Source organism: Halyomorpha halys, unplaced genomic scaffold (assembly GCF_000696795.3).
Source record: "Halyomorpha halys isolate HHAL.00 unplaced genomic scaffold, Hhal_1.1 Scaffold884.1, whole genome shotgun sequence".
Lineage (NCBI taxonomy): Eukaryota > Metazoa > Arthropoda > Insecta > Hemiptera > Pentatomidae > Halyomorpha > Halyomorpha halys.
Window position 1 is genome coordinate 340,528 of NW_027114745.1, and position 17,897 is coordinate 358,424.

A 17,897-nucleotide genomic window follows, 5' to 3' on the forward strand; every position below is an offset into this window, starting at 1 on the left:
AAAGAAGTTTAAGATCCGATTGTGAGGGTACAGACAAAATTTCATACATGGTTTTGGTTAATATAGCTTAGTTTCGGATTAGGATCTCATAATACGTGGGGCAGCTTGGACAAAGCTTCTGTGGTCCAAAGTATATTTGCATGAACCGACACTTAGAGTAATCGCATATTTGCCGGAGAGTCGTAGTTGGGCAATTATTCTCAAATAAGCAATGGGGCCGCTGATTTTTAGGTACCTTTGAGAAGCGTCCGTTTTAATGAAGACCATTTCTTACCAAGGGTTATAGACATTTGGAACGAACTGACACAAACTAAGTATTAAGACAATTAATGATCAATCCACAGCAAATTGAATGTGGCCGTCTCCACATCTTGAGTATAAAATCCCGTGAAAAAAAACGTCTTGGTGTGTTAGAGTGGCTGGAATTCCATCGGTCCTAAACTTTATCACGACATGCCAAAATCTAATCATTCAAAACGGCTGTGAAGGGGGGGGGCTGATTGAGTGGAACAACTAGTACAAAAATGCAATTATTTCACCCCAATTTTTTATAAATTTAATGAAAACTATGTATAATTACTAGTCAAAATTGATGAGTCTGCCAAGTATAGGTAGGGGGGGGGGTGGCAGTTGTTTCAAACCGTTAAAAATAATTAATTTTTCTTTTCGGAGCTCAATATCTTCAAAATTGTAAACAAATGAAATCAAATAGAAATCGATACCACCAATTAGTCTACAAGCATCTGTCCAGTGATATCACTCCTAATAGTACGAAAGAAATAAAAGGCAAATTTCACCCCAATTTTTGATTACTTTAATGAAAACTATGAATAATTACTGGTCAAAATTGATGAGTCTGCAAGTATAGGTAGGGGGGAAACAAAATGGCGGAAGTTTCAAAACGTTATAAAAATTATTTTTTTCATTTGGAACTCTATATCTTAAAAACTACCAACAACAATAGAAAATCTAAGAGAACATAATTTAAATTAGAGTAAATTTGCTAAAATATGAGCTGTAATAGAGGTTTCTAAATTCAATAGTTTCCGAGATATAGCTTTTTAAAAAGAAACATTTCATGAAAAATCAGTAGTAAGTGAATTTATTTTGAGAAATTCATATCTCAAGCACCATAAGACATACAGACGTCTATTAGCACACAATTTAAAGTTAGTTTAATTCGATATAAAGTAGTTTATGACAGTTATATTCACTAGAGTTTTCATGATATTTGACAAAATTAATTTTTCATGTGCAAAATTCATATTCAAATCAGAATATCATAAAAACTACTACAGCTACGACGATATGTGTCATTAATTAATTTATGGTGCGTTAAATTACCTTTATTTTTTAATCCTGATAGGCACCTTTACGTCTAATAGTTCCTGAGACATTTTTCATAAATCAAAATGTTTGTCCGAACAACTAGAAATCAACATTTTGTGAATTAATTTTGTCCAATATCATGAAAACTGCTAATCTTACGAAGAAAAATGTCATAAACTACTTTATAGTCCATTAAATCAGCTTTAATTTGAATACTAATAGACATTTGTGCATCAAATGGTTTTTGAAATATAGATTACTCAAAATAAATTCACTAATAACTGATTTTTTAGTGCATTTTTTTTTAAACGTTGATTTTTAAAAATTTGGAAACTATCGAACTTAAATATCTTTATTAGAGCTCATATTTTAGTAAATTTATTCTACTTTAAATGATGTTCTCTTAGGTTTTCAGTGTTTTTATAAAATAGAACTCCGAATGAAATTTTTTTTTTTTTTTCAAATAAATCGAAGTGCGTAAGCATAAGGAAAACCAGCTAGAAAAGCTGAATCTTTATATCTATAATAACTTCAAAATTTACAATTAATAGAAATGCACATGTGATATCAAAAAAACCGTTTGAAAAATTGGTCGTTGGAACTAAGACCTCATGGGGGGACGTGACGGCCGTGCGGGTTGGGGCGCAGGTTCGGAACGTGTGGGTTCGATTCCCACCTGGGGCAGTTGAACATTCATTTTTCGGCGGTCCCGAAAAATGAATCTTGACACTCCCACCTTGGTTAGTACGCAGCAGCAACCTAAGTAGCCGTCAGGGGTTAGCAAAAAGGACCACTAGGCCACTCGCCGGACTTGTTCCGAACACCAAATACCAGTACCAGTACCTCATGGGTCTGATCTTTTTTGAAATATAAGGGTATTTAGAGGTTACCTACCTATTCTAATTATGGTGGGGGGGAGGGGAGATCAAGTTTTCATTTCGTGGGACCGACACAGAAACGGACAGTTCTCAGGTTGCAAAGACCTGCGCCTCAACCACCTTAACCACGGACAACCCCAGGCCACTCCATTGTTCTAAGGTCCCGGCTTTAGTGAGTTGAAGTATTTTGTGGCGCCTAACATAATTAACCCTCACCCCCACTGTGGTTAGAATAGGTTTAGTACCTAAAGGATAATCCTCCGTATGTAAGAAAATATTTCGGAGGTGAATTTTTTTTTAAAATAAATACAAAAGTCTTGCACTTCACCAAACTTGTTCGTCGATATCTAAAACATAAAATTAATAATACGACTTTCGATTCTGAGAACATTTTTTTATTTTTTTCCTTACACTTCAACCAATTGATTTATATTAGACGATAAGAAACAATCAATATAATTATTATTCGCAAAAAATATTAACAATTCGAAAGAAAATAAATAAATAAACTTGTGTTTTCATCATGATTTCCTAACTTGGTGATATACAAATATTTTAAATAAAATGTACTCTCAGCCATTGTTAATAAAATTCACTCCCACCCTTCTCGTATAACCTTTGCTACAGTGCAAAAGTCAATTATTCTTTGTAAAAAAGGTAAAAAAAACAACCTTTGTAGAAATGGATACAAAGTCCAAAGCGCTTTATATCAGCTAATACTGCTCACATTTCAATGAGATAGTTTTTTAAGGAATTTCATGCCTTTTACATGGTTATATTTATAATTAGGGCCGTTCGTAGCCGAGCGAGTTAAAACACTAACTTTAAGCAAATTAAAGCGCGAACGGCTGCGGTGCCGGTAAGAATCCGGTTGGGGGGGGGTAACATATATTTTTGTGGTAGTCCTACGAAATGAAAAATTAACCTCTCCCTATGGTTAGAATAGGGTGGTAACCTGTAGATACCCCCCTTATATTAGAAATAAACAGGAAGGGGGTCATAAAAAAAATTATTCTTAATTTGCTATAAAGTATAAACTTTTTTTTAGGAATAATAATAATAATGAAGGCCTAACGACCCCGAAGGTTCGATGCCGATACCACTAAACGCTATCTGCATACATCCTTCCAGTGATGCCCCTCTAAACCCAATAGTGGGTTCTATATAAATAATTTTATTTTTTTTATTTCTTTATCACTTTAATTAATGTCACAGTTATCGAGTAAAAAAAATTTTTTATAACTTATTTATTGTTATTTGCAACTGTATAGAAATATATAAAATAAGTAAATTTGCTGTAAGTGATATAATGACATGTGGAGAATCTATCCATTGACAGACTCCAATAACATTTCTATAGGAGAAGATCTCGAGGCTATCTTCTTTTCAGACGCCTAGGAGGATTATTAGATAATGAAGGAAAAGCCAGCCAGGTCCTGGCTATGTGGTTCTGGTCAAATCGGCTACATATGGGACATCGAGGTCCTGATGGATGACTTGTTTTATGACATTGTAAGCATTAAGAATTTTACGTAGGATTTTGGACTTTAAAGGATTGGATCAGGGAGAAATTCGATGGTTTAGTGGAGCCCTAAAGCTCAATTCCGTATGTCCAAATAAGCCTTATAATAGTCATGTAGATTGGTCTTTTGTGATGGATTGGAAGTTTAAACCGTTTGGAAGTAAATATATATATATATTTTATTTTATCTCTTAATTATGTTTTATTAATTTATATTTCTTAACGTGTTATACTGGTGTCCGGATTGTAAGGTAGCAATACATAGTATTAACAATTGTTTTAAAATATATCATACGGAAATTAAGTTTTGAATATTTACAAAATGTATATTTTAATTTTTTTAATTAAATGATTCTTTTTTATTTGTATGCTTTTGTTTATTGTTCAGTAATTTTTAAATTTTATTTTATTTTTTGTTACGTATCTAAATAAAAAATATATATTTTTGGTAATCTCTATTGTTTGTATAATTTACAATTTTTTAATTCTATGTTTCTAATTTTTGTTAGTATTCTTTTCTATTTGTTAGTAATTTTGTACTTTCCTTTGTGGTTTATATATAAATAAACGGAAAAATATATGTTTCATAGTATTTTCATTTATTTTAAGCATAAATAAAAAATAATAATATGAAATTATGTGTCGTACTATCTGGTACTAGTGAAGATGTTCACGCCCGTTATAAGCAGCGTTATTAAAAAAGGAATTCGACGATTAACAGGTTATATATGCCGAAACTATAAGTCCATATTTTAAAACTGTAAAAAAGCATCTATGATTCACCCTCGAAAGGAAGAGTCGTATGGTTCAAGAATATCCACAACAAAATTTTGTCTACTAAATTATTGCCCACACATTATCAGTCGAATTGACATTTCTCAGTAACCTCTCCATTTCATGATCATCCATCTTTGATATAACTATCATTCCAACTGGACGTTTCGAGGTCACTAAAGAAATACTACCGATAATGTTCTGGATTTTCTTTTTACGAAGTTGATTATATCAATTTTTTAAATTGTTTAAGGACAAAACACTAAAAGCAAAAGGTTTTTAGAAGCAATTCATATAACTAAAAATATTAACAACACAGTAAACTATAAAATAGACACAAAACATTTAAATACACGTTATGCCGATATAATAAATAGACTGGCCATATAAAGATAAAAAATCAGGAAAAATATGTGAGAATAAAATCATAATTTTTAACTTAGATTGAACAATGGATTAAAATTGGACTTATCAATAGGGAGGTTATAAAACAGCATATGGTCCAAAGAGGTAGAATCTAATATAGAGCATTGGTTTGTGCAACAGAGAAAGATGAATGCACCATTAATAAAAGACAATAATGTAACTTTAAGAGTATAGATGACATGATTTCAAAATGGCAATTGAAATTAATAAATATGTGGTAAATATGATTACCAAAATTTTAAATATACACATATAACAATTATAAAGATTATTGATAAGAATAACTTAATTGTTACTTTTTTTTTTTTATTTATTGATATTTACAACTGTATAAAAAATACAACAAGTAAATTTGATCATAATGACATAATGATATGATACAGGATGTAGAGAAACTACCCAGTAGCAGAACTCTAAAAACAGTTTACAATATAAGGTCACGAGGCCATCTTCTTTTCAGGCGCCTCGGAGGATTGCCAGGAATGGAAGAGGAAGCAAGGTTAGATACTAGTGGGTTTTGGTGGTTAGGGAGTTTATTATGGAAGGAATAATATCGCGTTCGGGCTAGATCGGTCATAAGGAACAATTAGGTCTTTATGGATGGTTTTATTAGGTTACAATTTTAGGATGCAAATGTCCAGAGAAGTAGAAGTTTTTTTTTTCATCTGAACAATTTAAAAAACTATCGATAATTAATCAATAATAACGATCTATCACTTACCCATTGGCGATGAAAGATCCAGGACCCCAAACCCTTCCATGCACGGTGGGGGTGTAGTGAGGTTCTTGATGGAGCCAGGACAGTAGCACCTCGACTTGGGGTTGGTCGCCGGGTCGCCGAAGACGTCAGGGGATAGCACAAACCTGTACCCGCCGATCCCCTGAAATGTGGTGTCTCTCAGATAGTCCATCTGCAATGTTCTGAGCAATTTATTAATAATATCTGTCATCAGATCATATAAATACATGTCTGTATTACATGAATGGGTTAGGTTAGGGTTAAGGATCAACCTTTGAGTGGAATGTACTCAGGTATTACCGCTCAAAGCGTAGTACTGATAATGGTAAACTGCGCTTTGCAGAGTTTGAAACGGAAAACCATAAGAAGTTTGGGAGATGCGTTTCCTGATGGTTTAGATTCGTACGCGTAAACACCTATTGTTATCAAATTTGATATATTTAATTCATATATACTGTGCAGTATTTATGTATTCTGTTGCTCCCTCTGGTTACAGTGTGGCTTCTTGCCAACAACTGTGGCATTCACAATATCGTGAGGTGCATTTAGATAACTTCCCTAAGCTAGTTCCTCATTTTTTTAGATTTTTAGCAGTAAGAAGAAAAATTCTTACCGACGTAAGCCTGTACAGTATATTGTACTATATTGTATGTATTGTACAGTAGGGGTATTCATGATCTATGTTAAAGCGTGTTAAATGGAAAAACTCGTGTTAAATCGAAAAAAATTGCCTTCTTTTACCGTGGTAAAACGAAATAACATTTAACATGGCTGAGAGTCTGTTACTTGGTCAGTTAAATCGAGAATGACGTCACACAATAGACCAGTTGAGATCGCCGCCATATTATTTGTTGTGACTTTCAATACAGTTGTCAATTAGCTCATCTTCATTCTCTTCTTCACAAGTTTGAAGATCAATAAGACACTCATAAGGTAAACTTTCACACAAATTCCACTTTTCACTCACTCTAGGCATGTTTTAATTAATTACTTAAATCAAAACTGAAGTAAACAATAACATGAGGGTCTGGAAGGAAGGTTATAAACATAAAGGCTTATACAACAAGTTGCTGAGAAAATCCGCTAGGGACTCTTATGCATTTAACGTTTAACATGACTTCAAATAGGGCTGCTCACAATCCTATAGTTATAACATTTAACATGGTAAAACATATAACATTTAACACAACATCATGAATACCCCTAGTATCCTTTAACAAGACTACACATATCACCGTCCAACAAATACGCTACTTAGGCCTACATCTGCACAAACGACTAAAATGGGCTCATAATAAAAGACTGTAAATTGCTCGTCGATTACGACAGTTGAAATATTTATTGGACAAACGGTCTAAATTTTTAATTAACTAAAAAAGATTCATTCACTCCTATTCCTCTGACACACCCCTGGAGTTCATCATACCTTTTTGGCTTCAATTTTCCTGACAGCTTACCCCGTCTATTATAAAAAACTAAACCAAAATCTCAGGATATTCACTAGTTATATTCTATTTACAGTTCTAAATTTTATTATTTTTTAAATGGCATTAACTTACGACTGTATATCGTAGGTGAAGAGCGGAATAGTGTCCCTCGAGACGAATGGAGACAGCATGGTCATATCGTATCCATTCACAACATTGGCGGAGTGGCACTTCCAGCTTGCTAGTTCTCTTCGTCCGTCCATGGAGATGATCCTTCCGATCTTGTCGGGATCCTTAGAGCCTCTGTTCATTTCCATCAGTGGTCCTAGTTCTTTCTGGAAATGTATGCAATAAATTTAAATCTAAATAAAATAAAGATTTAAATAAATAATGAAATAAAGATAGGAGGGCCTTCATAAAAAATATGAGCTAGCGCAAGTTGAGAGTTCTCCAGTAATCCAGTTAAAGTATTAATAATAATAAATAATTATGTAGCCCTGCCTACTAGATAAAATTATAGGACAAAATGAACGACATTATTAGTGTAAGGTATTTGTGTAGATAATGGGTGACCAAGAGGGCTGTTGGTTGGACATTTGAGAAATACTACGATGAAATGATTAAACATTTCAGATGCCATTCAGTTGCGAAAGGAAACCAGTATACGATATAGTATATGATTTTCGTATGACTCAAATTCCGGGAACCACTCTCTGGATTGTGTGAAAATATTCAAAATAAATAAATAATTTTATAGCAAAGTAGCTGACTGCGACTGGACAGGCCCTCAAAACTTGTTATTATGAATCGCCTGCAAAATCTTTTAATTTATTTATTTATTTAATGTAATTTACAACTGTACAAAATAATACATAATATACCTATTATGTATATGTATTATAAATAATACAAAATAATACCTGCAAAATCTTTTAATTTATTTATTTATTTAATGTAATTTACAACTGTACAAAATAATACATAATATACCTATTATGTATATGTATTATAAATAATACAAAATAATACCTGCAAAATCTTTTAATTTATTTATTTATTTAATGTAATTTACAACTGTACAAAATAATACATAATATGTTGTATGTTTCACATACACTTGAAAATCTTGGGAAGGAACCACCCATTGGTGGTTTAAAATTAGTTTAATTAATTGTTAAAAATTTAACATTAATTTAAATTAGAAGGTCCCGTGGCCATCTTCTTTTCAGACGCCTCGGAGGATTATCAGGGATTGTTAAGGATGAAAGATTAAGAATTAATGGGTTAGGATGGTTAAGGAGTTTGGAATGAAAAGACGCATATCTGTTTTGGGCCAATTCTGCAACGAAAGGGATGTTAAGGTCTTTGTAGAATGAGTTTATTTGTAACGTAATAAGGAGCATCAAGAATTTTACGTAGGATTTTGGATTGTAAGGATTGGATGCGGGAGGAATTTGATGGTTTGGTGGAGCCCCAGAGCTCAATTCCATATGTCCGAAGTGGTCTGATTATCGTAGTTTATACGAATTTTTTGTAGTGAATGGGAAATTTAGAGCATTTGTCAAGTAAGTGCTGTAACAATCGGAATCTACGAGCAATTTCTTGTCGTTTCAGTCTTGTCTCTGGATTCCAAGTAAGTCTCTGCAAAATCTTAAAATAAAAAAATAAATAGAAAATGTAATGATTCTGTTTTTGAATAAAGTGTTATATATGTTACTATTTTCTTATCTATCCTGTTATTTTTGTAAGTTTTCTTCCCCCAAGGTTTGATGCCGACACCACCATATATATATTTGTCTAGTGACGCACATCCAAATGCTAATCTTCCCATCTACGCCTCCGACGTTAACCCGGTATTACCTTATATTTTAACTATAAATTGTTATTTAACACTATAAACTAAATAGAAATAATAAATAATTAATGCAAACCTTAAACCAATATGTTAATAAAGATAATGCTGTATTTTTACTTTGAACTAAATAATTCATATAAAACTTTCAATTTTGTTCAGTTAATCTATGTACATCTCCAAATCTAGCATTAGCAAAACATTGCTGCTACGGTATATTTTGGTCTGTTAGTATATGTACAAGTTATATTAGTATATTAGTACTTACAAATTTTAATATGGTAACGAGGAGGTCGCCATTATCCAAGAGGGTGAGGTAGGGCATGGGCAGGATTTCCTTAAAGGCGGCGCAGAGAAACTTGGTCAAGAAGGGCGCCTTGCTGTCGCTGCAGTGGATCCTGACCCCGCCCAAGAGGATGTCGTGGACGGAGGCCGTCAGAGTCGGACCGTAGTTCTCCTGGCCTGCCATCGTCGGGAGGGCGAATTCCACGATCTCGTTGGTGAGGTTCAGTGCCTGCAGACCGTCAATTATTGTAGTCACCACCTGCAAGATCATCGCATTGGCTATAAGTTGATAATGTAAATCAGAATAAGAACACAATATTACTTGATAGTTAACAGTGGATTATATATAACTGAACTTCCGATTAGGGCAGTACTGAACTGTTTTTCAGACAGAAGTATTCGCTATTTTGTCAGTAATTACGTTTCCGAAGTTATCTATTCAAGATAGTGAATTTGCTCTTCAAGCCCTTGAGTCACCTATAGTCACCTCTACATTGGCGAGAGAGTAGAAGCAGGCATTGAAGTCAATGATTTGCACAAAGAAGCTAACGCATTAGTCCCTGGACATTAGGGAATCACAGGAAGTGAAAAATTGAACTACTCACAAGAAGTAGGGCCGAGCGGACGCCAGACCATTTGTTGGTATGCCTGAAAGACATCAGCATAAATAGATCCTTGACAGAAAACAGAAGAAAGCAGGCAAGGAGTGGAGGGAATGTGTAGGGCTAATACAATCAATGCTGTAATTTATAAACATTCTCTTGGTAGAACCATGTTTCATAATAACTAACGGATCCCTAAATAGTTAAAAAGCAATAATCTGACGCGTGGTTAGGAGGATTCCATCAAGACATAGATTTCTGTCCAAAAAACGTAGTAGTTAGAATTTGCAAAACTATTTACCGTCGCACTATTCTTTGCGGATGTGAAACGTGGCCTCTTACACTAAGGGAAATGCACCTTAAGGTTTTTGAAAATAATGTACCACGTAAAATATTTGGACTGGAAAAGGATGAGTTTACCTAAGAATTTAGAAGGCTACAAAACACTATGAGAGAATTTTTATTTTATTTTTAATATGACTCCATGTATTTACCTTCCCACTGTTCTTTGAGGATCCGAAACGTGGTCTCTTACACTAAGAAGAGAGCACCTTAAGGTTTTTGAAAATAAATTATCACGAAAAATATTTGGACCGAAAGGTTTACCAGTGAAATTCAGAAGGAACCACAACGCTGATATGAGAGAACTTTTATTTTATTTATTTTTATTGAAACTCTTCCTGGTCATTTCTGACATGCAGGGCGGAAGGGAGGGGTCATGTTTTCATTTTGTGAGGCCGCGACAGAAACTAAATAATCCAACCTCCAGAGGCCGGATTCGCATCAACGCCACTGCAGTTCTCAGGTTGCCAAGACTTGCACCTAAGCCACCAGCTACGGAAGGCCCTGTATTGAGGGAACTGTACAAGGCACATATAATTCAGGTTATAGCATTGTGGAGAATAAGATGGGCGCATAAGGTTGTGGAACGAACGAGTCCATAAAATGTTAATAATCACTGAACCGACGAGTAAATGAACGAGGAGTAGACCGAAACATAGATGGGAAGATTGCGTTAATACTGACGTACTTTTGGATTTGGACTAGTGTCACGGGACGCATTTATGAAGGTACACTATATATAGCCATAGACCAGCTGGTACTCACCATCCTTATTCATCCCTATTTTCCAAAGCCTTTGATTCCGTCAACCACAACGTCCTTCTTTCTGAGCTTCACAGTCTCTCTTTATCATTTAGTGTTCTTCAATGGTTACAATCCTTCCTTACCGGTCGTTCTCAGTATGTTGTTATTCCTAATAATCCTCCATCTAACTTCCTACTTCTTTCTACAGGTGTACCTCAAGGTTCCTATCTATTCCTACTCTTTTCTTCATCTTTATCAATGACATTCTGTTTGCCATCCAACATTCCCAGTAACATCAATATGCAAACGACTTAAAAATCTACTTTTCCTAATGTCCTCATAACGCTTCAAATGTCATTATTAAACTACAAGAAGACATCAATAGTATAAGCACTTGAGCAACAGACGATAAACTTAAGTTAAATGTCGAAAATACTACAGCTGTCACAATTGGATCTCCCTCTCTCCTTAAATCTATCACAGGACTCCCGACTTTATCCTAAACAATACTCTCTCATTCCATACTTCAGTCAAAAATTTTGGAGTCACTTTTGATTAAAGTTTATCCTGGAAACCACCCATTGCCAAAATATCCCGTCGAACCATAACAACCCTGAAGCAATTCAATAGAATCCGTTATCTGCTTCCAATTAAAACCCATAAACTCTTAGTTTCCTCTCTTGTTTTCCTCCACTTCGACTATGGCTGTCTGGTATATGGTGGGCTTTCGGGTAATATTGAATCCAAACTTAAACGTCTTATGAATTGTGTCGTACGATTTATTTTTGGGGAACACCTGATACGCCGAGCTGAAGTGGATCTATCCATTCTTCCGATCCCAGTATTTCCTAGCTTTCTTTCTATTCCAAGTAATTATTATTCAACGCCCCTCCTATGTCCTAGAAAACCTGAAATTCTTAATCCAATCGTGTACTACTAGGTCCCGTTTATCTGACGTCTACCTTCCACCTCACCGATCTGCAGCGTTTGATTTGATTGATCATTTTTTGGCCCAGCTACGTACCAATGGAACTCCATTCCCTCTAACATACCCCATGGATTAACCCTTCCCTCGTTTAAAACCCTCCTATTTAACTACATTTTACTTCACCAATCTAATCCAATATTATAACAGTACAGATAAATTGTAACTACTTTTTTGTTTTCTTTTTATACATTTAGTCAGTTACTGACTTAATTTTTTTATTATTTCTGTATCTAAAATTATTTACATACAATTTTAATATAACATATAATTAAGAGTGGCCACACTTTTTTATGGCCAATATATTTTATTGTAAAATTAAAATTACCTTATAATAATAAACCATTTTTCATTTCATTTAGTTTCATATATGTATGTAAGATACTATCTATATTTAGACTACTAATGTGAGATGTGCTGTCCGGATTTACTTAATATTTTGTTCTGATGATACGTGAATTTAGGAACTCTGGACTAGTTAGCTATTCATTGGGATTTGAGAGTTTTTCTCTCCTAAACAAATACGTCGATATTGTAATATAATAAAATATTATCAATATCATAATATTAAGCAAATTTAGAACACACTTTTTTTTTGTGAAATGTTTCCAACATGGTAAGTTGCCTAGAACGACCTTGAACCTTCCATCATCAGAGCTGACCTTCCAATACCAATCCTGACCTATCAGGAGCTCCGAAGAGGTCAAGGCTATACAAAGGGTGCGATCGTCGCGTACTTCATGGCCTTGTAGTACACCGTCAACATTCTTTATGGTTTGTGACCGTCATTTGTCACTAAAATAACCATAACTACAGAGATATCTATAATTTGCTTCTTTAACTTTAGAAGTTAAATATTTCTTAACTTGTTCACTATCTTCCAGTACTGCTGATTTATGAGTAATTACTTGATTTTCGGTTGTTTGTTTTGTTGTAGAGGATAATTATCGGGTAAAATGGATATGCATTATATAGGTGTGTTAGTTCAGTTAGTACAAAAGCCGGGAAGAAAAAAAGAGGTAGATAATTCACTCCAATTTTTTATTAATTTAATGAGAACTATATATAATTACTAGTCAAAATTGATGAGTCTGCCAAGTATAGGGAGAGGTAATAAAAAAATGGCGCCTGTTTCAAAACGATAAAAAAAATAATTTTTCATTCTGAGCTCTATATCTTCAAAACTAGTAACAACACAAGAAAACCTAAAAGAATATCATTTAAAAAAGAGTAAATTTTCTAAAATATGAGCCCTAATAGAGCTATTTATATTAAATAGTTCTCAAGATATAGCTTTTTAAAACGCAACATTTCATAAAAATGTACAGAATGTACAGACAGATCAGTAGTTAGTTAATTTATTTTGTGAAATCTATATCTCAAAAACCATTCAAGGTACAGATGTCTATTAGCACTCAAATTAAAGCTAATTTAATGGGCTATAAAGTAGTTTATGAGGTTTATCTTCATAGGAGTAGTAGTTTTCATAATATTTGCTAAAATAAATTAATTTATAGTTGTTCAGACAATAAGTTTGATTTATGAAAAACTTTATTTCAGAAACCATAAGACGTACAGGTTTCCGACTTAGTTCCCTTTAGTGTTGGTCAGCATTTAAATTAAAGCTTGTTAACATTTAACATAAAATAGTTTATAACCTTCATCTTTGTATGAGTAGTAGTTTTTATGAATTTATATTTGGAAAAATAAATTCATAAAATTTTAATTTCTAGTTGTTTGTTTTTTGAAAAATATATGTCCAGAACCATAAGACGTACATATGTCTGCCAGCACTCAAAATATTGTAAATTTAACTTACTATAAAGTAGTTTATGACACGTATTTTCGTAAGGGTAGTAGTATTTAAGATATTCGCATATAATATAAATTTGGCACATGAAAATTTGTCCGAACAACTATAAATCAATTCGTTTTAGCAAATATCAAGAAAACTATTACTCCTATGAAGATAAACCTCATAAACTACTTTATAGCTCATTAAATTATCTTTAATTTGAGTGCTAATAGACATCTGTACCTTGAATGGTTTTTGAGATATAGATTTCTCGAAATAAATTCACTAACTACTGATCTGTCTGTACATTCTGTACAACATTTTTATGAAATGTTGCGTTTTAAAAAGCTATATCTTGAGAACTATTTAACGTAAATAGCTCTATTAGGGCTCATATTTTAGAAAATTTACTCTTTTTTTAATGATATTCTTTTAGGTTTTCTTGTGTTGTTACTAGTTTTGAAGATATAGAGCTCCGAATGAAAAATTAATTTTTTTTATCGTTTTTAAACAGGCACCATTTTTTATTCCCCCTCCCTATACTTGGCAGACTCATAAATTTTCACTAGTAATTATATATATTTCTCATTAAAGTAATAAAAATTTGGTATAACTGACTTTTTTCTCCTCTTGGGCTCTTGTGCTAAGTGACGCACTAGTCCTTCGACTAGTTTTTTTAGTTAATTATCAGAGACTTCTTCTATTACTTACAAGTTATTATTTTTCCTTAGATATTGAAATTTATGACGTAGGCGTACCTAGACCATTTGGGGTCCGGGATAGATTTACTTTTGAGGTATGAGATGAATATAATTTTTGGACCTCGGGCTGATTTGTTTTTTTGAAGGTGTGGATACAATTTTAAGGGCTCGGGAAATTTGTTTTTGGGGCCCGGGTTGGATTTATATTTATATTTATAATTTATATTCTTAGTGTAATTTTTTGTAATAAGGTTAAAGTATGTAGGACGAAAAGTTTAAAAGGCTGATTCGGTTTTAAAAATATAAATATTTTTTGGAACATACTGGAAGATTATTGATTGACCGTGTGTAAAGATGAAAGGAATATGGTCCGGGTGCGGTCAAAAAAAACAAATAGTTGAAATATACTATTTTAATGAGCCAACGTTTCGCCCCACGTTGGCTCATTAAAATAGTATATTTCTACTATTTGAGTTTTTTTGACCGCACCCGGACCATATTCCTTTCATAAATATTTTTTGTACTTTTTCTATTACCATTTTTAGAACTATCAACCTTTAAGTTTTCTATGTTTCTCCTCAAATTTATGCATTTCTAATTATTTTAACAGCACGCTCAATAGTCATAACTTATAAATTTAAAAAAAAAATACATCAATTTCAAACGACTTCCAAATATTGAGGTATTAATAAAAGCAATCGATTTGTGGTTTGTATCTGATTATAAATTATTCAGCTAAAAGAGGTACATAAGACAGTTGGTCCACTGACGTTACTTGTATTATCAACTATCACGTCAGATCCAATTCTGACAGTAAATACTATCATGACTGTAACTATCAAACTGTTACACCATGATAGTGGTTGCGACTTTGGTCGTAATAGCTGAAACTGTACAATTGTTCACAGTCAAAACAAATACATGTGATAGTTAATATGACAGTTCCTTCATTGTATCACTTGAACTATGAACTATCACGCCAGAGCTAATGCGACAGTACAATCAAGACCGTAACGATTCTCCAAGAACATTTTGGTGGAGTGAATCTGCACCACTGCTTTCTTCCTACATAACCAGCTGTCTATTTTACGATACATGAGCGTGGCCTTGACGTAGGTGTTGTAGTTTTAACATATTGTAGGTGTGAATTGTTATAACAATAATATATATATAAAAAAAACTGCAATATACAAATAGAAATAACAAAAATCCATTATTGAGCAATAAAAGCAAATAAACAATATTTAAGTGGTTTAAAGGTCACGCAGGGATTATAGATAACAAAGCAGTTGATAATGGTTAAATTAACCATTACAAAAAGTCAACCTGCTGGCACAAAGTTGCCTTATATCGATTATTATAAACTGATTAAATTAGCTAAGATTGAAACTCACCACGCAATTCTATAATAATATATTTCCTCATTTCATTAACGCACTGCTACAATAAAGCAGAAAATCTTAAACTCGTAGGTACTTTACCGCCTTAACTATTTTTATAGAATTATCTTAAAATTTATGGATAATAATTTAAAAAAAGAAATAATATATCTAAAAATGATTTTATACAACAGATATTATGTGTTTATGATTCAAAATATATTCTGAATACTTCCATAGGAATTAGATTACCCGATATCGGAAAGTAAAAATGTCCACTTTTATTTAGAAACAAAAATGTTATTGCCTGTTCAGTTTTCTCAAAAAATGTAACCTTTTTTTTTATTTACGCCAGTGTAGCTTAGGGAAAGTACTGAAGTTCGGATTTCCGAAATTGCACTATATTCTTAATTTTCAACTAAACACTAGTCAACATGAAGAGTACTCAACAAAACTATTTTGACAAAATTTTCACAATTCATAATAAAAAAAAAAAAAAAATTAAAAACTTAATTTAATTTTTTTTATCAACCTTTATATAAACTTTACCAAGGTCAAATAAAATCGTTTTTGTATTGATTTTAAATGGATTTAATATTAAAAAAGACTGATCTACATGACTATAATAAGGCCTATCTGTACATACAGAGTTGAGCTTTAGTGCTCCATTAAACTTTTGAATTCATCTCTGTATCCAATTCTTAAAATCCTCAATACACCAAAACCTTCCATAAAGACCTTAATGTTCCCTATGAAACCGATCTAGCCCGAACCAGATATCAATCCTTCCATTATAAACTCCCTAAACTCCTAAACCCACTGGTTTCTAACCTTGCTTCCTCATCCATTCCTGACAATCCTCCGAGGCGCCTGAAAAGATGATGGCCTCGTGACCTTCTAATGTAAAAATGTTATTAGAGTGTTACCAATGGGTAGCGTGTCTACGTGCCTGTATAATACCAGTGTAATCTAACATCACATTTACTAGATGTATTTTTATGTAAATACCAATAAATAAATAAAAAATCATTTTATAACAATATGAAAATAAAACATCCATAGCTAACAATATCAATATCCATTTTTAAACAGTTTTTTTCGATAAAGAGGTTGTTTTTTTCTTAAACATTATCTAAGGAAACTCGTATTTGAAGTACTTATTTCATTTTAAAATTAAATTTAATTTAAATGTTTTAAATTTAAAACAAAATGAATTCCTAATTATATTTTATTCATTATCAGGAAGTTAATTCAAAATAGGCTACCATACCTTTGTTGCTTGTGGCTCTATACTGTTAAATAACTATAATAATAATAATAATAATAATAATAATGTGAACCACTACAACTAATGAAGGGTAACGGGTTCAGCACTTAGTAAGGAAGCACTGTTCCTATAACAACGGTTATACAAGAAGGCGATTTTTTTCACATTATGTGGCTGGTGGACCTCAGGAGGCCTCCGTAATCCAGTGTTGACCACATCAGCCAAAGTTTGATAACGACATTAATAAAATATTACGATTGGATATTCCTAGAATATTGTTACTAAACTTTTATAACGGTATTGATAAGAATTTCTATGTCGAAATCGATATCTTATTATTGAAACAGAATATCAATATTTCATTTTGAAGCTTTTCATAAAATTTCCTAGTCTTTGTTAACTTATTATCCATATTTAGAATAAATAATATCAGAGTATCGTTACTAACTTTTGATATCGATATTAGTAAGAATTTCAAATATCAAAATCGATACAAAATACCGAAATAAAATACTTGATGACACTCGGTGGACCCCAAAAGGCTTCCGAACCCATAGGGTTGACTCACAGCAACAGTAACAGAATAAATTATTATTTGTCACAGTCGGATTGAACCGTGTTAGTAGCACTATGTACTGATATTAGTAGAGGGAATATGGGCGAGCTGGGACAGTGATTTGAGGAGCCAATCAGAAGCCAGCATTTTGATGACGTCACACATGGCGGGAGATTTGAATTCAAATATTCGGCCCGACCCACCCTTAACCACCCACGTGGTCTGTCACGTGGTCTATCACGTGATCATTAGGCAGCCAATGAGAGGCCAGTATTTGGTCACGTGACCCCCTGG

General features: G+C 33.0%; 1 protein-coding gene across 1 annotated transcript in view; it reads right to left on the reverse strand.

Annotated features, from left to right (window-relative positions):
• Positions 1–9,491, reverse strand: part of LOC106686822 (sensory neuron membrane protein 2) — a gene marked incomplete at its 5' end in the record, with an annotated part of 51,187 nt that extends 41,696 nt beyond the window's left edge. Inside the window, 3 exon segments of the mRNA XM_014430372.3 lie at positions 5,651–5,850; positions 7,228–7,430; positions 9,216–9,491. Of these exon segments, the coding sequence (XP_014285858.1) occupies positions 5,651–5,850; positions 7,228–7,430; positions 9,216–9,491 (679 nt within the window).
• Positions 9,492–17,897: the final 8,406 nt, after the last annotated feature.